The following is a 24939-nucleotide window of genomic DNA, read 5'->3' as shown; positions in this document are numbered from 1 at the left end:
TTGCGTCCTCTGTTAAGGCTGTCATGTTTTGGTGTCATTATCAAAAGCCGGGCTGCCGCCATCTTTATCTTCTTCTCCTTCCATGTGGGTGTGGGCCTCTTCCAGAGCTTGGAGGAGGGTCCTCCTGCTCCTTCTTTTTGGGTCCACAGGTAATCTTTCTTTATTGAAGTAAAAACTAACCTCTTTTATGGACATTTTCCTAGGAAAGGAGGCTTCTTGTCCTCACATGTGGACTCGGACAGAGTCAGTTGGTCCCAGGCAATCAGTTTTTAAGTCTTCCATCAACTTCTCCAGGTTTCTGCCGCTTGAATGAGGTATTTCTCGCAAGGTGGGGTTGCTTGTGGGGCTTTCATGCTTTATAAGCTGCTTTAGGACCAATTTGGAAATCATTTCCTCCTTGCTGTGTTTCTCTGGCTGCAGCCAGGAGTGTAAACTCTCATGGAGTCTTTGGAGTCCTTGTATTTCTGATGAGATAAGTAGACATAGAGATACGCTCTGGAATCCAGACAGCCCACCGCTGTTCTCAACACCACATCTTAGAATGGAGTCAGACTCTTGGTTTTCTGACTCAGGAGAGGACGTGGATGGTTCACTTTGAAAGGATTTTTTAAGACTTACAGCCATGCTTGGAAAGACATCAAAGAGGTTCCACTTGGAGACACAGGGTTTCTGCTGACAAGAGGTGGAACGTCAAAGGCTGCGAGCTTCTATTCTGTAACAGTTCAATCTTCTGGGTCAAACCCTCAGGCTATCTACTTGGGCTGCACTCTAATAAATTAGTCTTAAGCTAAGTCAAGACTACCACCTAACTGGGCTACTTGGGTAATGTCTGTGAGAAGTGTTAGTGCAGTGAGATGGAGATTAAATTATATACCTTCTAGAATCTGAGTTTCTACAGGTCCAAGATTTCTAACATACATGGAAAGTAATCTCTTATGCACCAATCACCTGCCTGAGGTTGGTGCGACTGATGGATGATTCCTGTCACAGGGTTGAGTAGTAACTGGTGTACTCCGTTTTCTTATCAAAGACTAATAGTCTCTCTTTTAAAAAATTGTGCTAATTGTCCTTCTATTGTACATTGCTTTCCCCTTTGCTCAAGTCAATGCATATCTACAAGCAGCATAGTGCATAACACGTCAGGATGCTAATCAAAAGGTCCACCAATTACTCCACAGAAGAAAGCTGGACTATTTCTGCCCTTGAAGATCTGCAGCATTGGAAATGCTATGAAGGTGCTATGAGCTGGAATCCACTCTGTGGTCAGGAGTTTGACTTAGGTATTTATCATTAGTGATTTATCCTCCATTCCCCTTCCACTATCCTAACCTTCAAAGAATATTTTTTCTGCGTATATATACTATTTCTCAACTTTTAATGGTAGTCATCTTAAAAATATTTGTCCATCTTTTACTCATTTCAATCAGCATAATGTTCTCAAAGTTCATTCATGTGATGAGGTGTCTTGCAGATTTATTGTTATCCTTTAACATTCCGTAGTCTTTTATTGTGTGAACGTATCATAGTTTGTTTATTAACTCACTTGTTCACAGACTCTTAGGTTGTTTCCACCTAATTGTTGCTGTGAAAAGTGCTGAAACGTGCATCAGGCTCTATAAGATGTACACCTAGAAGTGCATGTCTGGATTTCAATTTGCAACTTTTAAAGGAAGTGTCATCCTATTTTCCACAGTGGTTGCACCATTGTACAGTCCCACCAAGAATACTGAATATACAATATACAGCTAAGAAACCAAACAAAACTGCCTTGTAAGAAGTACAGCCACAATACTTCTTAGACATTTTTACTTTAGCTACACCTACGGCAGCAGCCGCCATAGCCGAAGCAGAAGTCCAGAGATACTTGACATGAGAGTTGGCTGATACACACCCCCCATGGACAGAATCAGGGCTAAACAAAGAGCCTTTGATCAAGTTTGTTGGACAATTTCATAGTGGGGAGGGAGGGGGAAAGAGCCAATATTGCCAAGACTGAGAATATGAGGCCCAAGGCTGAGGTGCCAGTGTGCACATTTTGGAAGCTTGTCCTGACTATATTCTGCTACTAATCTGGACTATAACCTTTTGACTTCCCAGTAATGGTTCTATGTGATCTCTGAGCTATTGCATCAGATTTGGGATCCAGTAAAGCAGTAAAATTGGTGTTGAGATGAGTGAAAAGAGATATGGTAGTGTAAGGGACATGTCTGACTTCATGGGAATTGATTTTGTGTGATTGATGCTGTTGATAAGAACAGTTCCCTTTTGTGAAGTTGATAAAGGTTAGATATGGCTGTACACCTCATTTGTTAAAAAGATTACATTTTTTTCCACTTCATGGGCTTTGATGCATCGTAAAATATCAACAAAAACTTGTAACCTAGAGAACTAACTATCGGAAATTATGTCAGGCCGAGCCTTAAGGGGCATGTGGTGGTGGTTGTTGTTGCTCGCCATCAAGTCATAGTGACCCTGTGAACAAAAGGCCTGAAGCTTTTCTATCATCTTTTCTCAAAGTTCATAGAGTTCCCAGAGGCATGTTGTTTAGGAAATGGATGCCAGTCCTGCGTAGGCAAAAAAAAAAAAATATCCTCATACTCAAATTGCTACAGCAAAAGTAAAGGACAGTCATCCAACCTGGGGGAAGTGATCTTGAGAATCAGGGTTGACTCTGGCAACTATACATCCAAGTGGAGGGAGCAGTGGTGGTTCAATGGTAGAATTCTCTCCTTCAATGCAACAGACCCAGGCTTGAGTCCAGGCCAAAGCGCCCTGTGTGCTGCCGCCACCTGCCCATCTGTCAATGAAGACTTCTATGTTGTCGCGATGCTGAGTAAGTTTCAGCAGCACTTCCAGACCAGGGTGCACTAAAAAGAAATACTTGGTGCTCCTCTTCCAAAAACCATCCAGTGGTAACCAAATACATCACAATGATGAGGGGGTTTCAAGCCCCTCACTGATTTTAGAAATGATGCAGGGTCAGACACCAACTCATTCCACTTCTCTGTCACAAGTAAGGGGCTGCCTTGAAAACAACAATTGCAGGTCCCCATGATGCCAAACATTCCCCTTTGATTGCCCTAAACACTCCTTCCTAAGGAACGTAGGCTCACAACATTCCTCTCATTCAAGATGAGGGAGTAAAAGTAAAAAAAGGTTTTGAGAAAACCCAGACTAATCAGAAAGTTTGTGAGTCTAATCAAAGGTCCTTAGGTCATTACTCATCAGTTTCTGGCCCATAAACGTCAGTAACACTATGAATCTAGGTTAAAGAGAACATTAACATAGCAAGAGCTTCTATTACGGGTGGAGTTTAACCTCTGTTTCTAGACATGCTAGGAGCCACTATCTTGATAGTCTCTTTTATGCATGTTTCACCTGTAGTAGTATGTTTAACAGGGAGATCTGGGGGTGTAGTCCATAGAGGCTTATGCTGCTAGCTCAAAAACTGTGCCTGTTTGAATCCACCAGATGCTTCACAAGCGAAAGATGGATAATCTCTTCCCATGCTTTTGACAGCTTTGGAAACCCCATAGAGGATTAACAGTGAGTCACTTCCTACTGGATTGTAATGATGAACAGATAAAGAGAAAGATTATGATGTAAAGCCTGTACTTTGAAGGACGTCTGGAAAGCACCTGCCCTTAGATAGAATCAGAAGGAAATCCACTCTGTCTCAGCTTATGCACATCTTACTAAAGATGTCCCTTCTGCTAGTCATCTCAGTGTGTCTCTACTAACACTAGTCATGCTGGGCAGCAGACTCAACATTTGTCAGTTAGCAGCATGTGGTGGCAACTCACCTAAGAAGCTGCCACTCACATCACTTATATTAAAATGTTTAGTAAAAAAATCTCAAGGGAGCCCTGGGGATGTAGTGCATAGGGAGCTGAGCTACTAACCCAAAGGTGGCTGGAATGAATCAGACCTCTACAGGAGAAACATGAGCAATCTCTTCCCATGGGTTTATAGCCTTAAAGACCCATTCAGGGTCAACTGTGAGTTGGAACCAACTTAACAACAATATGAGAGAGAGAAAGAGATGGGGGAGGGAGGGAAAGAGGAGGAGGAGGAGGAAGAAGAGGAGGAGGAGAAGGGAGGAGGGGAAGGAAAGGGGAGGAGAGGAGACGGGAGGAGAGGGTCAAGGGCATTTTGGTGGCACAATGGTTAAGGATTTGACTGTTAACCAGAAGATCAGAGTTCAAAGGCAACAGTGTTCTGCAGAAGAAAAATTCAGCAATCTCTTCCTATAAAGATTACAACCTAGGAAACCCAATGGGATGTTCAAGTCTGCCCTATGGGAGTAAATTGAATCAGGACAGAACTCAAAAGCACACAACTGCAGCAACATTAAACTGAGTGTGACCATTTTCTAGCAGAAAGTGATAAAGTGTCTTGAGGGAGGGATGCTTTTTTCTAAACAGCAAGATCACAGTATGGACTAGTTACAGCCAGTTCCAGCTTCCTGGGACCATGGACTTCATGTTACAGAGAGGGCTGTAGAACAAATCCAAGCCCAACTTCATGTTACAGAGAGGGCTGTAGAACAAATCCAAGCCCGCTTTATAAAGTGCGCCTTTGCTGACCATCCTAAATTTTGAGGGGTGTGTGTTGTTTTGTTTTTTCTTTAAAGGGGAAGAACAAAACAGCAACCAGTAAACTAAATATGTCCTGCGTAGTAGAATCCCCTGTAAATTAACTTTAATTACTTGAACATTATAGGTGAGACTTTTTGTTGAGGTCTGCACCCTTAGCTCTCTACTCCAGCAGATCTGACCTCTGTTTGAAAGCTGCAAAAACTACATGTGCATGCAACCGAACAAGCTATAATCAGTCCCAATAGAAAGCGGTCTGGGGTTTTTGTTGGCATAGCAAAGAAAACAGTCACTCCCTAAGTGTAATAACATGACCTCTTGGCCACAGACCTGGAAAGATAGAAAGCTCCAGAGTCATGAAAGCAAAGATTCTAACTACTGTCCAGGAGAGTTCTAGGGTCATGCATTCTCCTCCACAGATTCTACGAGAAACACTTGTAAAAAGATGCTTCATTTACTAAAACTGATTTGTGAAGCTGGTGGCCCACTGGGATTAAGCAGGCTGTGAACAATTCAAGGGACCACAGTAATCACCTCCCAGGAGATGAGTCATTGTGTTTCTCAGCCAATAAGGGAGCTTAAATCATGGGCAAACACAATATAATTGGCTGAGACAAAACCAGGCCTCTCTCCTAAGATAAACAATCTGAAACCAAGAGTTCTATATTGAAAGAACCTTGTCCCTTTGGGATGTCTGGAGTGTTTGGAGGCCTCAGCCCAGCATCAAAAACCCTCCATACCCAACTACTTAAGCTGCTCCCAGGACACTGATTAGGGAAGACTTTCATGTACCCAGGAGACAAAGTGAGTAGCAAGCAAGCAGCTGCAGCTCAAAAGGGACCAGAGGAGGCAAACAAGGCTGCTTTTGGGTCTTGACTCCTCCCCTTTGTCTCCTAGAGACGATGCCCAGTCTCCTTCTGTAATACAGTCTTAGTATCAGGTTCTCCTCTTGAACATCTGTCTTCATTTTGCACTCTTATAGGTAAATGAAATTATTCTTTTGTGCTCTGAACATGGGGAGAAAAATTGTCAAGCACCTCTTGACACTAGCCTGTGTTTGTCAAATAAAATGAAATGAAACAAAGTCCATACCTGCTAAAAGATGTTTCCTATTATTATTGTTGTTATGTGCTGTCAAGTCACCTGTGACTCATAGTGACCTTAAGTACAACAGCTCTGAAGCCTGCCCTGTCCTGAGCCAGTCTCAATGACTCTGACACACCTACCCCCATTGCCCCAGTCACTGAGTCAATCCATTACATCCAGGGTCTTCCCCTCCTGTGCTGACCCTCCACCCTTCCAAGCATGATGTCCTTCTCCAAGGATTGCTCCCTCCTGGCAACATGTCCAAAGTATATGAAACAATTTCCATATTGTTGTTATTGTTATATGCCATCAAGTTGTCTGCAACCCAAAGTGACCCTATGTATGAGAGCTCTGAAACCTGCCCTGTCCTGAGCCAGTCTCACTGACTCCAACACACCTACCTCCTTATGGCTACCTGTAAGCTACCTCATCAACTGAAGTATATCCCTTATTCTCACTCCTGCCTACAGAACATTGAAGGGGAGTGAAGAGGGAGAGAGGTTGAACAACTAGCCAACAAGAGAACTATACTTTTGGAAATAAAAGAAATGAAGGAATTATAAAATCTCTGCTTTTTCTCAAGTATTCTGAGTTAATAAACTCTACTCATAACTGTCAGGTTTGAATGGACTCATAGTTGGCCCTCCAGTGTGTTTTCTGAGGCTGTAAATGGCATGGGAGGAGATTGTCCATCTTTCTCCCTTGGAGCAGCTAGTGGATTTGAACTGCCTGCCCTTGGGCTGGCAGCACAACTCATTATCCAACAGTCTACAAGAGCTCCCTCTAGTTTAATAAGAGGCTTGGAAATAATTTTGCTTCACTCATTTTTCTCTTTCCTTGGTAAAATGTGTTTAACCACTTGCTATCCAGTCAGCTCAGGAATCACAACAACTTTTTATGACTTAGAGGAAAACTGTACTCCAGGAGCTCTGGCAGCAGAGGGCACTACATGATGGGCTGCTATCCTAAAGGTTGATTGTTCAAATCCACCAGCAATTTGGAGGGTCAAAGATGAGATGGATGCACTATGAGTTAAAATTTACTCAGTGGCAGTGAATTTGGCTTGGTTTGGCTCTTTATAGGGTTTTCAAGGACTAGTTCTTCAGAAGAAGATCATCAAATAGTTCTTCCAATCATTGGCTATGCTTAACCACCCAAAGAAATGAGAGTTATACTTGAGAGAAAGGTCTAGAGCTTGTCTTCAAAACTCTATACGTACTTAGTCCACTGCTTCCCACTTTCACTTGCAAAACAAGATATCTAAAGCAGGAGATGCAGAACAGCAGGACACTGGGGTCTCATACGTAATAATTAATTTTTTTCCTGTAATTGAGCACCTCTGAGCACCCCCCACACACTTATCTGTCTCTTATCCTCACATTACTGACAGGCCTGTGTTGTTACATCCCATTGAGTCAGTTTCAACTCACAGCAACCCAATGGACAACAGAACAAAACACTGCCTGATCCTTCACCAAACTCACAATGATTCTGAATTTGAGCCCTTGTTATAACCACTCTGTCAATCCATCTTGTGTTGTTATTATTATGTGCTGCTGAGTCAGAACCGACTCACAGCTAACAATCTAGTGGGATTTTCAGACGTCGTAAATTGCACAGGGAGACTGGTCAACATTATCCACTGGAGCAACTGGTGCATTTAAACTGCCTTCTCATTGTTGTTGTTGTTATGTATCATTGAGTCACTTGTGACTCATAGCAACCCTATATACAACAGCTCTGAAGCCTTCCCTATTCTGAACCAGCCTCAGTGACTCCAACATACATACCCCCATTATTCCAGTTACTTTGTCAATCCACTTCACCCACAGTCTTCCTCTCCTGCACTGTCCCTGCACTCATGATGTCCTTCTTTAAGGATTGGCTCCTCCTGGCAACATGCCCTAACCATGTGACACAGACCTTCAAAATTCTTGCCTCCAATAAGTAGCTTGGTTTTACCCTCTCCAGGGCCTTTCTATTAGTTCTCTTTGCTGTCCATGGTATGTTCAATACTTTCTCCAGCACCACAATTCAAAGGCATTGATTCATCTTCTTTCATCCTTGGTCACTGTCCAGCTCTCTGACACATAGCAAGTAATTGCAAAGATCATAACTTGAGTCAGGCGCACCTTAATCTCTAGACTGACATCATTGTTCTTTAGCACTCTGGAAAGGTTCCTGACAGCAGATTTCCCCAATGCAATTTATCTTCTTATTTCATCGGCTGGTGCCAAGGGTGTTGAGAGTAGAACTGAACTTACAAAAATTTGGGTTTGTTTGTTTTTGTATAATGACCTTCTTCAGAAATTAGCCCCTTTTGATAAAATATCCAAAGTACAAAGCCTCACCATACTTACTACTAAGGAGGGTTCTGGCTGCACTTTTTCAAGACAAATTTCTTTTTTTTTCTTCTGTAAGTTGTTTCTTTTGTTTTTTCTTTTGTCAGCACTATGGCACAAGAGTTTCATTTTACTTGGATCTACCATCAGCACACAAGAAATCAAGGGATATGTTGCATTGGAAAGTCTGCTGTCAAGGACCTCTCCAAAGCACTAGAGAGCAAGGACGTCCGTTTAAGAACTGAGGTGTGCCTGATCCAGGTCACAGCATTTTTCAATTGCTTCCTATGCAGCTGAAAGATGGACAATGATTATGATGACAAAAGAAGAATCAGTGCCTTTTAATTGGGGCTTTGGAGAAGAATACTGACTATCCCAGAAACTGTCAAAGGAACAAAGAAGTCTGTCTTGAAGAATGTGCAGCCAGTTTTCTCCTTAGATGGAAAGATGATGATATTTTGTTTCACTTATTCTGGGCATATTGTGAACAGGGAACAGTCCTTGGGGAAAAAATCACACTGGGAAAGGTAAACAGTCAGAGAAAGAGAAGAAGACCCTCCCCAGGATGGATTGACACAGGAACTGTGACAATGGATTCAAGCATCTCAAGGATTGTGAGATTGCCACAGGGTAAGACGAAGTTCCTATTTGTTGTTCATAGTGTTGTTCTGAGACATACTTAATTGGAAAGCACCTAACAACAAAAACACAGTTCAAAGGCATCAATTCTTCTTCATTCTTTCTCACTCATTATCCAACTTTCATATGCATTTAAAACAATTAAAAACACTGTGGCCTAGGCCAGGTGTATCTTAGTTTTGATATGACATCTTTGCTCTTTAACACTTTAAAGAGGTCAATGACAACAAGTTTGCCAATGCAACATACATCTGATTTCTTGATTGCTGCATCCATGGATAATGATTATGGATTCAAGAAAAATGAAATCATGGAGAACTTCAATCTTTTCTCCATTTATCATGATACTGTTGATTAGAAGACACAGGATGATTTATTTTCCTTTATGATGAGGTATAATCCACACCCAAAGCTATATAGTCTTTGAGCTTCAGCAGTAAGTGCTTCAAGTCTTTTCCATTTGCAGCAAAGTTGTGTCATCTGTGTTTTGTTGGTTGTTGATGAATCTTCTTCCAATCCTTTGTGATATTCTACTCCAGATAGTCCAGTTTCACAGATTATTTACTCATATTATTGGAATAGATACGGTGCAAGTATACAATACTGACATATACCTTGCTGATTTCAAGCTATTCAGTGTTCCCTTGTTGTCTTTTAACAAAAAAATCTTAATCTGTAATTAAGTTCACACAATTAGGTATTCTGGAATCATTCAAATAATTCAAAATATGGCTTTTGTTATGATCCACAGAGTCATATATCTTTGCATAGTCAATAAAACATAGGTAAACATCTTTCTGAGATTCTCTGGTTTCAGTCAAGATCTATCTGACATCAACGATGATATCCCTCATCCTACGTCCTCCTTCCAGGTTCATTTTGCACAAGTTGAAACTGAGGTTTCAAGAAGACAAATGTCTAAAATTACAAAGCAAATGAGTGCCCTGATCACAGACTATGTGGACTTACCATTTTGCCAAGGTCCAAGTGGTTGCCAAAGCCAGTTTTCAAACATTTCTTTTCAACGGAAAACAGATTCCCCCTCTGACACCTGCAGAACCTCCTCTCAAAGTTATCAAAGTTATAAATTAGTCCTTTTTGGCAGTGATTTATTTCAGATTAAGGACCCACAGTTGTACAGTGGTTAAGTGCTCAGATTATAACTGAAAGTTTGGAGTTCACTCCCATGCCTGCTAATCTACAGGATAAAGTATTGGCACTCTGCTTCTATAAAGCTTACAATCCAAAACATCCTAAAAGGCAGTTCTCCTCAGTCACAGAAGGTTTCTACGAGTAAGAATCAACTTGGCAGCTCTCTAATAAGAACAATATTCTTTGACTCCATTCTAGAGGATACAGACTTTGTGAACTAACTAGAGGACCTAGAATCATTGAAACCCTAGAAATAGAAGGAAGAAAATACTCTTTTGGGTTAGCAATGCAACTATACCATCAGAACTCCAAAAAAAAGTTTTTTGGAATGTATATGTTTATAAATTAGAAATTACCTGGGTTTATGATTTAGACAAATGGGTTTGGCATCAGCCCACAATGTTTCCCCAAACTCAACACACTCTGTGGTTCATAAGATAAAATTGTTCCATGGCTATGGAAAAGGACTGTTGGATGAGTAACCAGATAATAATGAGACATGTTCGTGTGTGTGTGTGTGTGTGTGTAAAAGCATGCAATATTTATTTATTGTGTAGGAGAGAGGTGGTGTTGCTCTACCTGTTTATAGCATTGAGTAAATAAACTGCTGTGCAGGATGTAGACAATCCTTAGGTGAATTCTCATCTGGTCATTTCACTAGTCAATCCACTTAATTCTCATTTGTTCATTTATTGGATATTTATTTAGACCTATTATATTGTTTCTCCCCCAGCCCAACTCACAGAAACACACAGAGGTTTGAGAATGAAAAGGAAGTGTTAGAATCATGAAGTCCAATTCCAGAAGTAAAAAAGGAAAGAGTCTGCATGTTGAGTAGTCTAAGGCAAAACAACGTGGGTAATCAGGTAAAGAGAGCAAAGCCAAGTTTGTTATAAACTCCTAACTTACTAGCTGCGTGACTTTGGGCACTTGCAGAACCTGTTGTAGCTTTAATTTCCTTATCTTTGAAGAAAATTATAAAACATCATCTACCTATCTGCCCAGTGCAGGTCTGTGCTGCTCAGTGGTGAGTGACGGCTGTGTGTATTCAGTAGACATCTCCATGTACTAATGACTGTCTGCAAAGGACCATCAAAGCAGCCATCCTGGGTATTAATATGTATCTGTCCTCCTCATGTATAAGTTTTAACAGTTAGATTGTTACTCTATAGTGGACATCCCATAAGAGCCAAAAAAATTCAATCCATCAGTTGCCAAGAGTTTCAGCCACTGAGGGCTTACGGCTGAGTTGATCCCCAGGAATTATTCTCAGCCAAAGGGAGCTTCCTCTCCTCCTCCCAGAGACAATCTGCGTCTACCCAATGCCTGAATGGTCAGGGTTGATACCCTTGTTCATTATGGGACATCGCTGGAGAGCTACCCCAACTTTCTTAGCTTCTGGAGGGGCCAGCTGAGGCCTGGCATGTAACTACATCACATTTCAACTCTACTCATGTCCAAGCCTATTTCTCTCACTAACTCATAGGTGCTGCTCCTGAGGGACTGTGGTGTCAAGGGTTTATTGTCAAATTACTTTCCTAGCCATTGACTTTTATTTTGCCACACAAATGGGTAGGAATTTGCAAATAGGGCATGTTAATCTATACACAAGGGTAGTCTCAGTGTTAAGTTGAGTGGATTCAGCAGCAGAATTCAGGAATATCACCACCAGTGAAGAAGTAGCAGTGAATACAGTGTGTATCGTTCAAGGCCAAAGATTCCTGACCAGGCCTACAGGAGAAGCAGCAACAACCACAGCAGAGAACCAGAGACCTGACATGAGACAGAGCTGACCTTGGGATTGCTACCCCCCAGAATAAGAGAGAGGAGCCTTTTTCCAAATTTGTTGGAGTACTAGAGGAAGATGCCTTAATTGACAAGACTAAGAGAGCTTTGTAAGCCTAGCTTAGAGCTGCGAGGCTAAAGGCTGAGGAGCCTGCAAGCACACTTCAGAAATTGTCCTGACTGAAAGATTTCATCCTGTTGCCAGCCTTAGTTGTAACTTGTTAACTTCCATAATAAACCCTTTGATTGTGAGTTTGGTTCTGCGTGCTCTGCAAATCCATTCTGATGGATTTCAAACCTAGAAGGGCACGTAGAATTGATGCTGGAATTAATAGAAAGAGGTACAGGAGTGTGAGGGGGTGTGCCTGACCTCATGGGAATTGGTTTCTATTGTTGATATTGTTGGTAGGAGTAGTTCACCCTTGAGGAATTAGTAGAGGTCAGACTCAGCCATCTCTACATATCCTTGCTCTTTCTTAGGGACTCTCCAATGATCCCTACACCTATATTTGTTTCAGAGCCGGCTTCTGGGAAATACGACTTACAACACCTCCAAGGAGCCTTATTCTTTACATTTTCAATATTTAAATGCAGCTTCAAAACAACAAGTCATGTGTAGACAAGGATTCATCCCAGAGCCATATTCCGTCCCCCAGTCCAGATCAGTCTAACCAAGGAAAACTTTCCTCACTTGAAGGATCATCCTTCCCAAGACTCACACTCAGAAATATACAAAAGGCCTTTTGCTAGGGACAGATGTAAATCTGACCAGTCCTTCCTTCTCCAGGGAGAGGTTATAGTTCATGAGATCATGAAGGGCATTGGGAGAAGGAAAGATCTGAAAAAGAGCTTCTGTATTACTAGCAATAGGGCTAAGTAGAATGAGACAAGGCAATCTTTCCCTGCACACCCAAAGTTGGAAGTGTAATTCTACCAGTCTAAGAATGAAGCAGAGGTCACTGGAGCTTCCACTTCTTCCCACAGAACATCAACCTCCATCCTCAGGCACCACTCAGAACCAAGAGAATTCATTTCACCCACATGCACTTGTATTCCATCCTTAAACATAGACAGAATGAAGAATTGCATTAAAGACATAGTTTACCAAACTCGAACCTCAGTTGATTTACAGAAAGAAAGGAGTCCATGGAGACCTAACACTGAACAGTAAATGAGACCCAAAGAAGTGAGTCTATTGCTCTCTCTATGGAAGGCCTGACATCTGGTGTTCTCGGTCTCTTTAATTACACAAGTCACACTCTTACTATCCCCAGGCTGGGCTGCACCTACCTTCTGTGCTTCCGCAGAGGAGATGTTGCAGTAGTTGTGGGGAGGGGATGCCCGCTTACACCGCTGTTCACTGCTCAGGGCCCAGGAGTTGGCAAAGTCATAGGGGTCTGAGGTCAAGAGCCCTGGAGAACAAAGTTTCAGGAACATTATGGCTCAATTATAGCTATCCCAGAATAGCTGAGTGAAAATTATGCCTGTCATTAAGTGTGTCATATTCTATTACATTAGAACACACACATGTGAGTGGGGAGTGCCTTTTGTACAGTGCTCAAAATAATACCACAAGGACATGGAGCTTTGGAAATGAGCAAATGTTTGGTGAATTGTGGCTGAATAGATAGAGAAAAATAAGATGACGTGGAAAATTAATGAAAAAGATGTTGTCCACTCTCGTCTCTCCACACTTTGCATACCTTTCTAGCTGTGTGTGTAACTTTCTCCATTCATCTTATTGTCTTAGTTATCTCCACTCATTCTTCAAAATTCAGCTCAAAAAACCTCTTCCTCCAAGAAGCCTGACTGGGCCAGCTATACTGACTTTTTACATGTTTGAATTATGACCAATTACACTGTCAAAAGAATAAACAGGTCTGTCCTGGGAAGGGTGAAACCAACTTGCTCTCTGAAAGCAAGGATTTTGAAACTCTATCTCACATACTTTGAGCATATTTCCAGGAAGGACCAGTCCTTGGAGAAGGACATCATGATTGGAAGGGAGAAGGACTATCACAGGACAGGAAGACCCCGGATGAGATGGATTGACTCAATGACTGGGGTAAAAGGGGTAAGTGTGTCAGAGACAGTGAGGTTGACTAAGGCTAAGACAGAGTTCAGAGCTATTGTGTATAGGACCACTATGAGTCTCAGGCTACTCAATGGCACATAACAACACTTACAACTGTCTGCTCTTTGGTTTGTTGTTTAGGAGTGAGAGAATTACTTAATGTATGTAAAACTAAAGAAACAAAAAGCTCTGATGTTGAAGATGTAAGTTTATATGTAATATTCCCAAACTCCAAAGTCAAAGTATTTATACTATATGGTAATAATATGGAAATGGGGGGGTATAGAGGTATTGGCTTATAACAGAACTGATTTAGTTCCCTTCATTACTCTGTCTTATGTTGAGGACCACCTTACCCCTCCTCCCTCACCCTAGTCTGGATTGGGTGTACACTTTCTCTGTGCTTCAGCCTCTTGGACATACCTACATTAAAGCTCTCATCGGGTTGGGTACTAACATTCTTTTTGCCTATATCTTCAACCCTCCTTTACTGTGAGCTTCTTAATTCAGGGCTCAGTGTTTGTGTTCATCCTCCAAATGCTCACAGATTCTGTGTTTAGTATTCTAAGTAGTCATGCTATTGTCATCCACCCACAGCCAACTGTGGAGGGCTTCATGGCCCCACACAAACAAAAGCAGCAGATGCCATTGATTCCAACTTATTATGATCTAATTGAATGAGAACTGTGCTCCATAGAGTTTTCAATGGCTATTTCCCTCAAGTAGATCGTTAGGTCTTTTTTTTTTTTTTAAGTTTTTCCACTTTTTTCCCCCAATTATTAATTTTAATGAAAGTTTATTTAGACTTTGGATTTCTGTTAGGTCTTTTTACTGAGGTACATATGGCTGGTCTCAAACCTCCAGCCTATAGTTAAGAAGCAAATACATTAAACATTTATACCATCTGAGATCTTCATGGATCGCCACGATATAGTACAAAGTAGTTCCCTAATATCACTGTTGAATTCTCATTACAAAGAAAATTCAGAGCATTAGGATAAGAAACTCATGAAGAAGTCTTAGAAGAGTAAAGCATTAAAGTCAAGTCAGTCCTAGAAGATTAACACATATTTTAGGATAAAATGATACACTTGGTGTAGGAAGCCAGCTATTACTGCGGGAAAGAAAAGAAATAAGGTCTTGGAAGAGTAATCAGCTGGCACCTGGAGGTAGTAGGCAGGGGGAAAAAAACCTGTTCCTCCCCTATAATGATGCATTTACTTACTAATTCTCAGAACTTGTGAATATTATTTTATGACAAAGATGTGGTTAAGTTAAGGATCTTTAGAGGAAGTGCTTGTCCTAGATTATCTGTGTAAGCCTTAAACGCAATCACACATATCCTTATAGCTCAGCGCAGGGAGAAATGAGACACACCAAGGAAGAGGTGATGTGAAGATGCAAGCAGAGATTGGAGAAATGAAAGGACAGCCCAAGGAAGGAAGGCTAGCAGAGGCCAAGGGCCAAGTTCTCCTTTAGAGTCTATGGAAGGAGTTCAATCCTAACACTGACTTCTGGCCTCCAGAATTGTAATCAAATAAATTCCTGTTCTTTTAAGTCAGGTTTTCAGGAGGTTATAAATTGCCGGGAGGAGATTGCCTTTGTTTTCTTCCTCTGAACTGCTGGTGGATCCAAATCATCAGCGAGGCACTGTCTGGCTTAGCAGCATAACTCTCTGGGGATCATGCCACCAGCATTTTTGTTTATTTGTTTTTGAGAAATGTGTGGTTATTTGTTGTGGCAACTCGGGGAAACTAATGTATGAAGGAAACCAAAGGAAAGCCTTCCTCAAGTTCTGGAGTTTCTACTGTGTACCAGGCATTCTGATCTTTGAAAGGCACACATCCATCCTGATTTTGAACCATGGAATATCGATCTCCTTTTTCCGTTCAAAGGACTACTTCTTTGTTCTTGAACAGGTTCCACATGAAAACAATTAAGTGTTCTGGGATTCTCATTCTTCCCAATGTTATCTCTAATGTATTATGACCCACACAGCCAAATGTCTTTGCATAGTCAATAAAACACAATTGAATGTCTATCTTTTGGTCTCTATTGTCAATTAAGTTCCATCTGACATCAGCCATGATCTTAATTTCATGACCTTCTTGAATCCAGCTTGAATTTCTGGAAGTTTTCTGCTCCAGAGTTGCTTCAGTTGTTTTTAAATGGTTTTTAGCAATATTTTATTTATGCCCGATATTAATAATTTTGTTCTGCATCCTCTTGGATCTTTTCTTTTTAATGGGCATAAATATGTATCTTTTCTAGTCGATATATGAAACCTGGACTTAAACCAAGAAACTGTTGTCCAAACAGAGCAAGGGAAGTAAGGAAATACTACATGATTTAAAACCAAGAAAGATATGCATCAGGGTTGTATCCTTTCTCTGAACCCACTCAATCTGTATGCTGAGCAAAACAGTTTGGTGGGTGGAGGGAGGGAAAGAAGGAAATGGGAAGGATCCAGGGCGGACCTGAAAAGATTGGGTAATGATGGGTAAGGTCCAATGGTGACTGATTTTATAAAACATAATGCATGGGAATTATTCTAGGAAATACAATATGAATGAAGAATAGTGTGAAACACTATATGTGTATGTGTGTGTGTGTATGTATAGACATATAGACAGACATACATATATGTATAAACTTTGTGAGCAAAGTAATATAAAAACAAACGAGCAAAAATGCAAACTGGAAACTGGGTGTTATGGAGGAAAATGTGCAACAATGAATGAAAAAATTCCACTTTTCTGTAAGCTTTCATTAAATTCACAATTTTTTTTGAAAAGCTAGATTCTATGAAGAAGAATGTGGTATCAGGATAGGAGGAAGACTCATCATATGCAGATCACTCAACCTTGCTTGCAGAAAATTAGGACTTGAAACACTGCAGAAGATTTAAAAAAGTACAGCCTTCAGTATGGATTACATTTCAATATAAGAAGATAAAAATCTGCACCACTAGACCAATGGGAAATATCATGACAGTGGAGAAAATATTGAAGTTGTCAACTATTTCATCTTACTTGAATCCACAATCAATACCCTTCACACCAGCAGTCAGGAGATCAGGAGACATAGTGCATTAGACAAGTCTGCTGTCAGGGACCTCTCCAAAGTGCTGAGGAGCAATGATGTCAGTTTGAAGGCAAACATACTCCTGATTCAGGCCATGGGCTTTTCAATCACTTGCTATGCATTAGAGAACTGGACAATGAATAAGGATTACAGAAGAAGAAATGATGCCATTGAGTTGTGATGTTGGAGAAGAGTGCTGAATATCCCATGGACTGCCAAAAGAACAAACAGATATATCTCAAAGAAAGTGCAGCCAGAATGTTCCTTGGGGGCATGGATGACAAAGTTTTGTCTCACATACTTGGGCATGTTGCCAGTAAAGGCTATTTCTTGAAGAAGAATATCATGCTTAATCATACTTGGAAAGGTGGAGGGAAAGAGAGGAAGACCTTCAATGAGATGGATTGGCACAATGGCTGTGGCAGTGGGCTCAAGTGTTATCAGCGATGGTGAGGGTGGACATATGAGCATGTCCAGGGCTGCATTTATTTGTTAAACTTCAGTTAATACTCTGTCAATTCCTGGAGCCTCTGTTTTTGCCAATGCCTTCAGTGAGGATTGCCTTTCTTCCTTTAGTCCTATTGGGTTTTTATCATTAAGTGCTTCCTGAAATGGTTCAGTGCTGATCAATTCTTTCTGGTATAATGATTCTGTGTATTGCTTTTCTCTTCTTTTGATGAACATTTCTTGGTCATATGATCCTTCAGTATTACAACTTGAAGTATGAAAAATATTTTTCCAGTTCTTTTAATTTGATAAATACTGAGAGTGCACTTCTCTTTGGGTTTTCTAACTCCATTTCTTTGCATGTTCTATCCTAAATACTTTGTTATCTCGAGCTGCCCTTTGAATTCTTCTGATCAATATTTTTGTTTCATCATTTCTTCCATTTGCTTTAGCTTCTCTGTGTTCAAGAGCAAGCTTCAGAATCTCTTCTGACATCCATTTTGTTCTTTCCTTCTGGTTTTGATAACCTTATACCCACTTCATGTATTATATCCTTGTTGCTATTCTACAACTTGTCTGGTCTCCAGTCACTAGTGTTTAATGAACCAAACTGTTTCTGAAATTTTTATTGTATTATTTTTATGTGTACCATCAATGAAATGGTTCTTAAATTCAGATTGGATAAATGCAAGGTCATATTTTGGCTTTTTGAACTTATCTTTTTCTTCAGCTTTAATTTGAACTTGCAAATGAGTAATTGATGATCCACACCTAGGCCAGGCCTGGTCTTGTTCCAACTGCTGACATTGAACTTTTCTACTGTTTCTTTCCACAGATTCCTGTGCATTCTACAGATTCGGTGAATGTACATCAATGTGATTGTCATCAAGTGAGAACTAACTCACAGCTGACCCTCCAGCAGGTTTACAGGAGCTAAACATCACTATGGCAAATCAGAGATGACTCTTTCCTAGCTGGAATTCCAAAGGGCTTTTCAGAGGTTATCTTCCTCCTCTGGAGCTACTACTGGTGGCTTCACACTGCCTTTGGGTAAGGAGCACAATTCTCTACAGACTATAGCACCAGAGCTCTCTCCAGGTAGATAGTCACTTTTTTAATTTTTAAGGAAACTTAAAATGAATCACGGATTGGACAGAATCCCATCATGTGAACTCTAGCTTCATATCGCTCACCGAGGCCATATTTTCTAACTACCAATCCTTCTTCCTTGTGAATTTTATATTCCAGTCATCAATTATTACTGATATGTCTTAACGCATGTCCAATCAATTCCTGACTGCAGAAGTTGGTAGAAATCTTCCATTTCTTCATTTGGCATCAATAGTTGGTGCGTAATAATGCAGGTCTTCCATGTAGACGTATGGATATTATTTTATCAGCAGCAGCATTGTACTTCAGAACAGATCTTGAAATGTTCTTTGTGATGAAGAATGCAACACCATCCCTCTTCAATTTTTCATTCTCATTGAAACCAAAAATTGTCTGTGATTACCAATGGTGAAATAGAGGGAAAGGGAAAGGGGGATTTGTTTTTCTTGGGACCCAATGAATATTTCCACGGTGAGGGAATAACTTGGAAAAGGGTAACAAGAATAGGTGTACAATTAGAAGAATACAATAAACATCACTGAATTGTACATGTAAAACGGTTGACATTGTGTGTCTTAGTCAGGAGTATAACATGCTACAGATCCACCATCTAGGAGCTCGGGGGGCCTCGTGAGTAAAGAGTTGTGCTGCCAACCCAGACTCCACCATCAGTGCTTCTCACTTGAATGAGTGTATGTTTTGGTGTGTATGTTTACCACAAAAAGAAAACAAAAAACTGAAGATGAGCTCATAATTCAAATTTATTAAATCTATGAAGGGAAAATGTAGCTCTTGTGGTGTAGTCTGATGGTATTGTGCTTCTCACCAAAAAGGCGGTATATCTCTGGCAGTTTGAACCCAAAAGCTGCTCCTCAGAAGAGAGATAGGCATTTTCCTCCTATTACAAACCCAATGGAGAATTGTTTTGAGTTGGAATTTGACAGCAATGAGTTTGATATTGAGTTTGAGTTTGTGTTTAAAGGGAGGCAAGGGGAAATCACTATAGTTTTGTTATTAGTTGCCCTCAAGTCAAATCTGGCTTATCCCAACCTTACGTATGACAGAGCCAAAAGCCTGCCCAATCCTGCCCCATCCTCACAATCTCTGCTGCATTTAATTAAGCCCACTGTTGGAGTCACTGTGTCAAATGGCCATCGTGAGGGTACCTTTGAATTATGGTGACATTGGAGAATTTTTAATATGACATGAAGTGCCAAAACAACAAACACATCTGTACTGATGAAGTACAATCAGAAAAAGATAGCCAGGTTCTGCTTTAGAGCTTAAAGCACAGAGTGCAGATGATTTGCAGAAAATGTTGCCTGCCTGTCTTTGACATTTTGAGCCTTGACATTAATCCAGATATATCTTAAGCTTTCTCATGTTTTTCTCTGAGCATAAGAGGATTTGAGATCATTAAAACAAAGAAATGGATAACAATCAAGAGTAACTAGATGAACTACAACACTGAACCTCTGCAATAAGTATGAGTAGAACTCTAATAAGTGCAGTAACAAAGGAAAATCTCAAATGTATTATGCTAAGTGGAAGAAGCATAAGACTCAGAAGGTTAATTAGCACAAGAGTACATTTACATGAATTTAGGGAAAGGTAAACTTAAGTAGAGAAAAAAGGTCAGTGGCAACTGTGGGTTGGGTGTCAAGGTAGGAGCTAACTAAAGAGACATGAGAAATGTAGGGTTTGATCAAACTATTCTCTGATTTTATTGTGATGGTGATTATGTGGCACTGTACTGTTATTAAAAGTCAGAGAACTGTACTCTAAAAAGATGAATTTTGCTGTTTGTAAATTATATCTCAATAAATCTATAATAAAACTCTAAGCTAGTAAATCTGACTTAAAGTAATAAAATCCAATTGTTTACCAAGATGTATCTAAAGCACAACTACACAGAAATGCTGAAAGAATGAAAACATTTTATCAGCCACACACTAATGAAAAAAATAGAAGCTCTATATTAATATCAGACAAAATTTAAAGCAAAGGTGACTATAAAAACTTTTATCATTACATAAAAAGGAGCAAATTCAGAATGATTCAGCATGTACAAAATCATCATATGACCTAATCACAAAGATTCAAAATATTCAAAGCAAAACTTAAAAGAAAGAGCTTGAGTGTATTGACAGATACACTGCCACCATGGAGAATGCTGGCAGAGCTCTCTTGGTAATGGGTAGATGAAGCAGATCATAAGTAATAAATGCATGAGATTTTTAATAACACAATTTAGAAAGTTGATTTAGTGAATGTTTGCAGAACCCTGTAAAAATTAGAGAGTCTTTTTCCCTTTTTGAACATGTATGGACCTTGTACAAAAATACATCATGCAATAGCTAGCTAATCTCCACAAGTTTCTGACTGGATCTTAAATCCAGTACACGCCCCGCCCCTCCCCCAAAAAAGAATAACTTTAAAAATCCTAAACACTTTAAAACATTAAATGTTATAATACGTTGCTGTTGTTGTTGTTGTTGTTGTTATATGCCATCAAGTCACCTGCAACTCAGAGTGACCCTATGTGCAACAGCTCTGAACCCTGATCTATCCTGAGCAAATCTTACTGTCTCTGACACATCTGTCCCCATTACCCCAGTCACTAAGTCAATCCATCTCCTTAAGGGTTTTTCTCTCTTGCACTATCCCTCCACTTTCCCAAGCATAATGTCTCTCTCCAAGGACTGGTCCCTCTTTGTTAAATACTTTGCAGAGTTAAAACAAATTCACAATGAAAACTAGAAAATTCATAGGACTAAACAAAAATAAGAATATTTTACATAGCTAAACTTGGGCTTTACAGCTATATAATGATTTAGAGGATGGTGAAGAGATTGAAATTGTTAACAACTTCAGTCTGCTTGGCTCCACAGTCAACACTCTTGGCACCAGTAGCCAGGAAATCAAAAAACATATTGCGATGGGAAAATCTGCTGTTCGGGACCTCTCCAGGGTACTGAAGAGTGATGGTGTCACTTTGGAGATTAAGGTGCGTCTGATACAGGCTGTGGTCTTTGCAATCACTTGTTATGCATCAGAGAGTTGGACAATGACTAAGGAGGATAGAAGGAGAATTGATGACTTTGAGCTGTGGTGCTGGAGAAGAGTATTGAATGTACCATGGACTGCCGAGAAAACAGATTCATCCAGGAGAGGGTTAAACCAGGCCACTCCTTGGAGGCAAGGATTCTGAGGCTTTGTCTGACATACTTTGGACATGTTGTAAGGAGGGACAGGTCCTTGGAGAGGGACATCATGCTTAGGAGGGTGGAGGAATGGCGCAGAAGGGGAAGACCCTCTATGAGGTGGATTGATTCAGTGACTCGGGTAATCGGGATGGGTGTGTCAGAGGCAGTTAGATTGGCACAGGATAGAGCAGGGTTTAGAGCTGTTGTACATAGATAGGGTCACTATGAGTTGCAAGGGATTCGATGGCACATAACAACAACATATAGCCTTAAATGTACATATTTTTGCTTTGTTGTTGTGTACCATCAAGTTGGAAGTGACCCACAGCTGACCCACTAGTGGATTTTCAGAGGCAGTAATCACAGAGGAGGAGATTTCCCATCCTTCTCCCACAGAGAAGCTGGCAGATTCCAAGCTTGTGCCTTTGGGATTATAGTGCAGATTATTACCACTAGGCCACCATTAGATAGTAAAAAGTTAATGCTGGAGAAAATGGAAACAAAGTTTGAGATAGATGAATAAAAAAGTTTTATTACAATTACACAGTATAATTAGATAGAAGAAATAGTCACTACTTTCTCTATACTCAAAAAAGTCCAACTTGCTGCTGTTTTTTTGAGTCAGAGCTAACTCACAGCGGACTCTCTAGTAGATTTCTGAGGCTATAAAGCAGATGGGAGGAGATTGCCCACATTTCTCCCACAGAGTTGCTGGGGAACTCTGCCAAAGAGGTGTGGCATCCGGGTTAACAGTGTAACTCTCTATGGACTATATCACCAGAGCTCTCCAGGTTTCTTTCTACTTTCACCCTTAATTATAGGGTAGTTGGGTCTTGAAGGGAAAAAAAGCTATCTTATATTCAAATATCTGGTTTTTGCAAGGAAACCACACTAATTAAATTTTAAAGTGATTTAAGATTATCAAAAGAGGAAAAAATGTTAGTAATGGTTTTCAAATTATCCTGTGCTGTCATTGGAGAAAACAGACTCTCACCACCAGCCCAATTGGCAGCATCACGAGAGATGGTGAAGAGATTGAGGTTGTGAGCAATTTCAGCTTGCTTGGCTCCACAATTAACATTCTTGACAACAGCAGTCAGATAGTCAAAAGACAAACTGCGTTGAGGAAGCCTGCTGCCAGGGACGTCTCCAGAGTGCTATAGAGCAATGATGTCAGTCTAGAGACTAAGGTGCACCTGATCCACGTCATAGTCTTTGCAATTACTTGCTATGCATCAGAGAGCTGGACAATGAATAAGGATGATAGAAGAAGAATCAATCCCTTTGAGTTGTGGTGCTGTAGAAGAGTACTGACCATATCATAGACCACCAAGGAAATAAACAAGTCTGAGAGGGTAAAACCAAGTTTCTTCTTGGATGCAAAGATTTTCAAGCTCTGTCTCACATACTTTGGGCACATTGCCAGGAGGGACCAGTGCTTGGAGAAGGACATCAGGCTTCGCAAAGTGGAGAAACAGTGCATGAGAGTAAGAGCCTGCATGAGATAGATTGACACGGTAACTGGGGTAACAGAGATAGGTGTGTCAGAGATGATGAGACTGGCTCAGGACCAAGCAGGGTTCAGAGCTATTGTATATAGGGTCGCTAAGAGTCTCAGGTGACTCAATGACACATAACAACAACAACAATATACAAATGTGGGGTGTCTGTGGTCCACACAAGGGGATTGGATAATCCTTTAATAATGTAAATAAGGCAATTAGGATCTTTTGGATGGGAACATGCAAATAAAGTGTGCAAACCACTTACAATGGGATTGGTTAGTTTTGCAATCCTGCCAGGCTTAAATTGAGCAGATTCAGAATCAGAAAATGGGACTCTCACTATAATCAAGAAAAAAGAGACAGAGAGTGCAATGAGTTCTTCTGGGCCAGAGATCCAGCAGTAAACAGAGGCCCAGACCATAGCAGCGGCAGCAGCAGCAGCAAACGTTTTGAGACCAGAGACTATTTTGAGACAGCTGAACTAAAACTTTCAACTGCTGAAATAAAACTCTCAACCTAAAGAAACAAAGTCTAGGACCTTCATCTAGGCTTAGTGGTGGAGTAGCCATGTAGTAGAAGGGGAGACATAGAGAATACTGTCATTGGTAGAACTGAAAAAGGTCTGTGACACTGGTCCAGAACCACAAGGTAGGATCAGAGGGAGACCTGCCCGTGAGCACACCTGAGAAACTGTCCAAACGAAATCATTAGACCCAGAATGTTTAGTCCCTAAATTATAAACTGTCACTGCCCTAAGAAACCTCATAATTGTTAATGAGCATTGCTTATGAGTTCTCTGATTATTGCCAATGAATTGGGGGGCCCAATATTAACAAGAACTGTAGGAGGGTTAGTTAGTGTTAGTATTTATAGCAGCAGATGTAGGAACATGGGGACACATCTGACCTCATAGGAATCAGTTTTACATTTTTTATGTTGTTGATAGAGATTCTTCCTCCTTTTGGAGGTAGTGGAGGTAAGATCAGACACTGCAGCTCCCGTGCCAGATGTACTGTTTTTACATATTCATATTGCCTTCCGTTACTCACACACATACTCATATAAACTAGCCTTTCTGTAAATAATTAAGGACTCCTCTGTATAGATTTCATTTATGCCATTGTAGTGGGTTATAGAATAAAGATATAATCAGATCATAAAGATTGACCAACCAGTTACTATGTTTTGGTGCAATTAAATAATCAATTAATATAAGGAAACTCTGGTGGCCTAGTAAATAAGTAGTTGTACTTTCAACCCAAAGGTAGATGGTTCAAATCCACCAACTACTCTGAGGGAGAAAGTTGGACAATCTCCTCCTGTGTGATCTGCCTCTGAAAACTTTCTGGAGGGTCAACTCTGAGTCAGTTCCAACTTGACAGCAATGAGAGCCATAGTCTTTGGAACACCAACCAAATGACTGATGAAACTGTGCAAATGAGGTGGTTGTGGCCCACTAAGATAACCAAATAGATGACTCTGAGTCTGGTGGCAAGAAGCTGTGCTGCAATCCTGAAGGCACACAGTTCAAGGCAGCTAGTTGCTCTGCGGGAGAAGGATGGGCCGTTTCCTCCTATGCAATAACTGCTTCTGCAAACCTGCCAGAGGATCAGCTATGGGTTGATTCTGACTCTGGTACAGAACAACAACGACAGCAACGCAAATCAAGTTCATGGCACTCGTGTGGGAATGGAACCATGCAAATACCATGCATGAAACTCTAACAAGGCTTCAAATGAGTCAAATCAAGAGAAGACAGGGATAGAACATCTCCTTTAAACCTGGGGTTCCTTCTCTGATAATCTCTTTGACTCAAGAGATAAAGAACTGGAACATTAGAAACAGTGAGAGACACAAAGGGACAAATGCTATATGGTGCCACTGTTGTAGCATGAGGCTGGCATTGGGGTGGGG

The 24939-nt window shown here is 40.6% G+C and overlaps 1 protein-coding gene across 1 annotated transcript in view; it reads right to left on the bottom strand.

Moving 5' to 3' along the window:
• Positions 1–24939, bottom strand: part of VWF (von Willebrand factor) — a 227928-nt gene that overhangs the window by 177233 nt on the left and 25756 nt on the right. Inside the window, exon 5 of the mRNA XM_006891361.1 lies at positions 12890–13011. Within this exon, the coding sequence (XP_006891423.1) occupies positions 12890–13011 (122 nt within the window). The remainder of the gene's footprint in view (positions 1–12889; positions 13012–24939) is intronic.

Source organism: Elephantulus edwardii, unplaced genomic scaffold, assembly GCF_000299155.1.
Source record: "Elephantulus edwardii isolate Elephantulus edwardi_28Jun2011 unplaced genomic scaffold, EleEdw1.0 scaffold00096, whole genome shotgun sequence".
Lineage (NCBI taxonomy): Eukaryota > Metazoa > Chordata > Mammalia > Macroscelidea > Macroscelididae > Elephantulus > Elephantulus edwardii.
The sequence above is the reverse complement of the archived record's forward strand: the minus strand, read 5'-3'. Positions and strand labels throughout refer to the sequence as shown.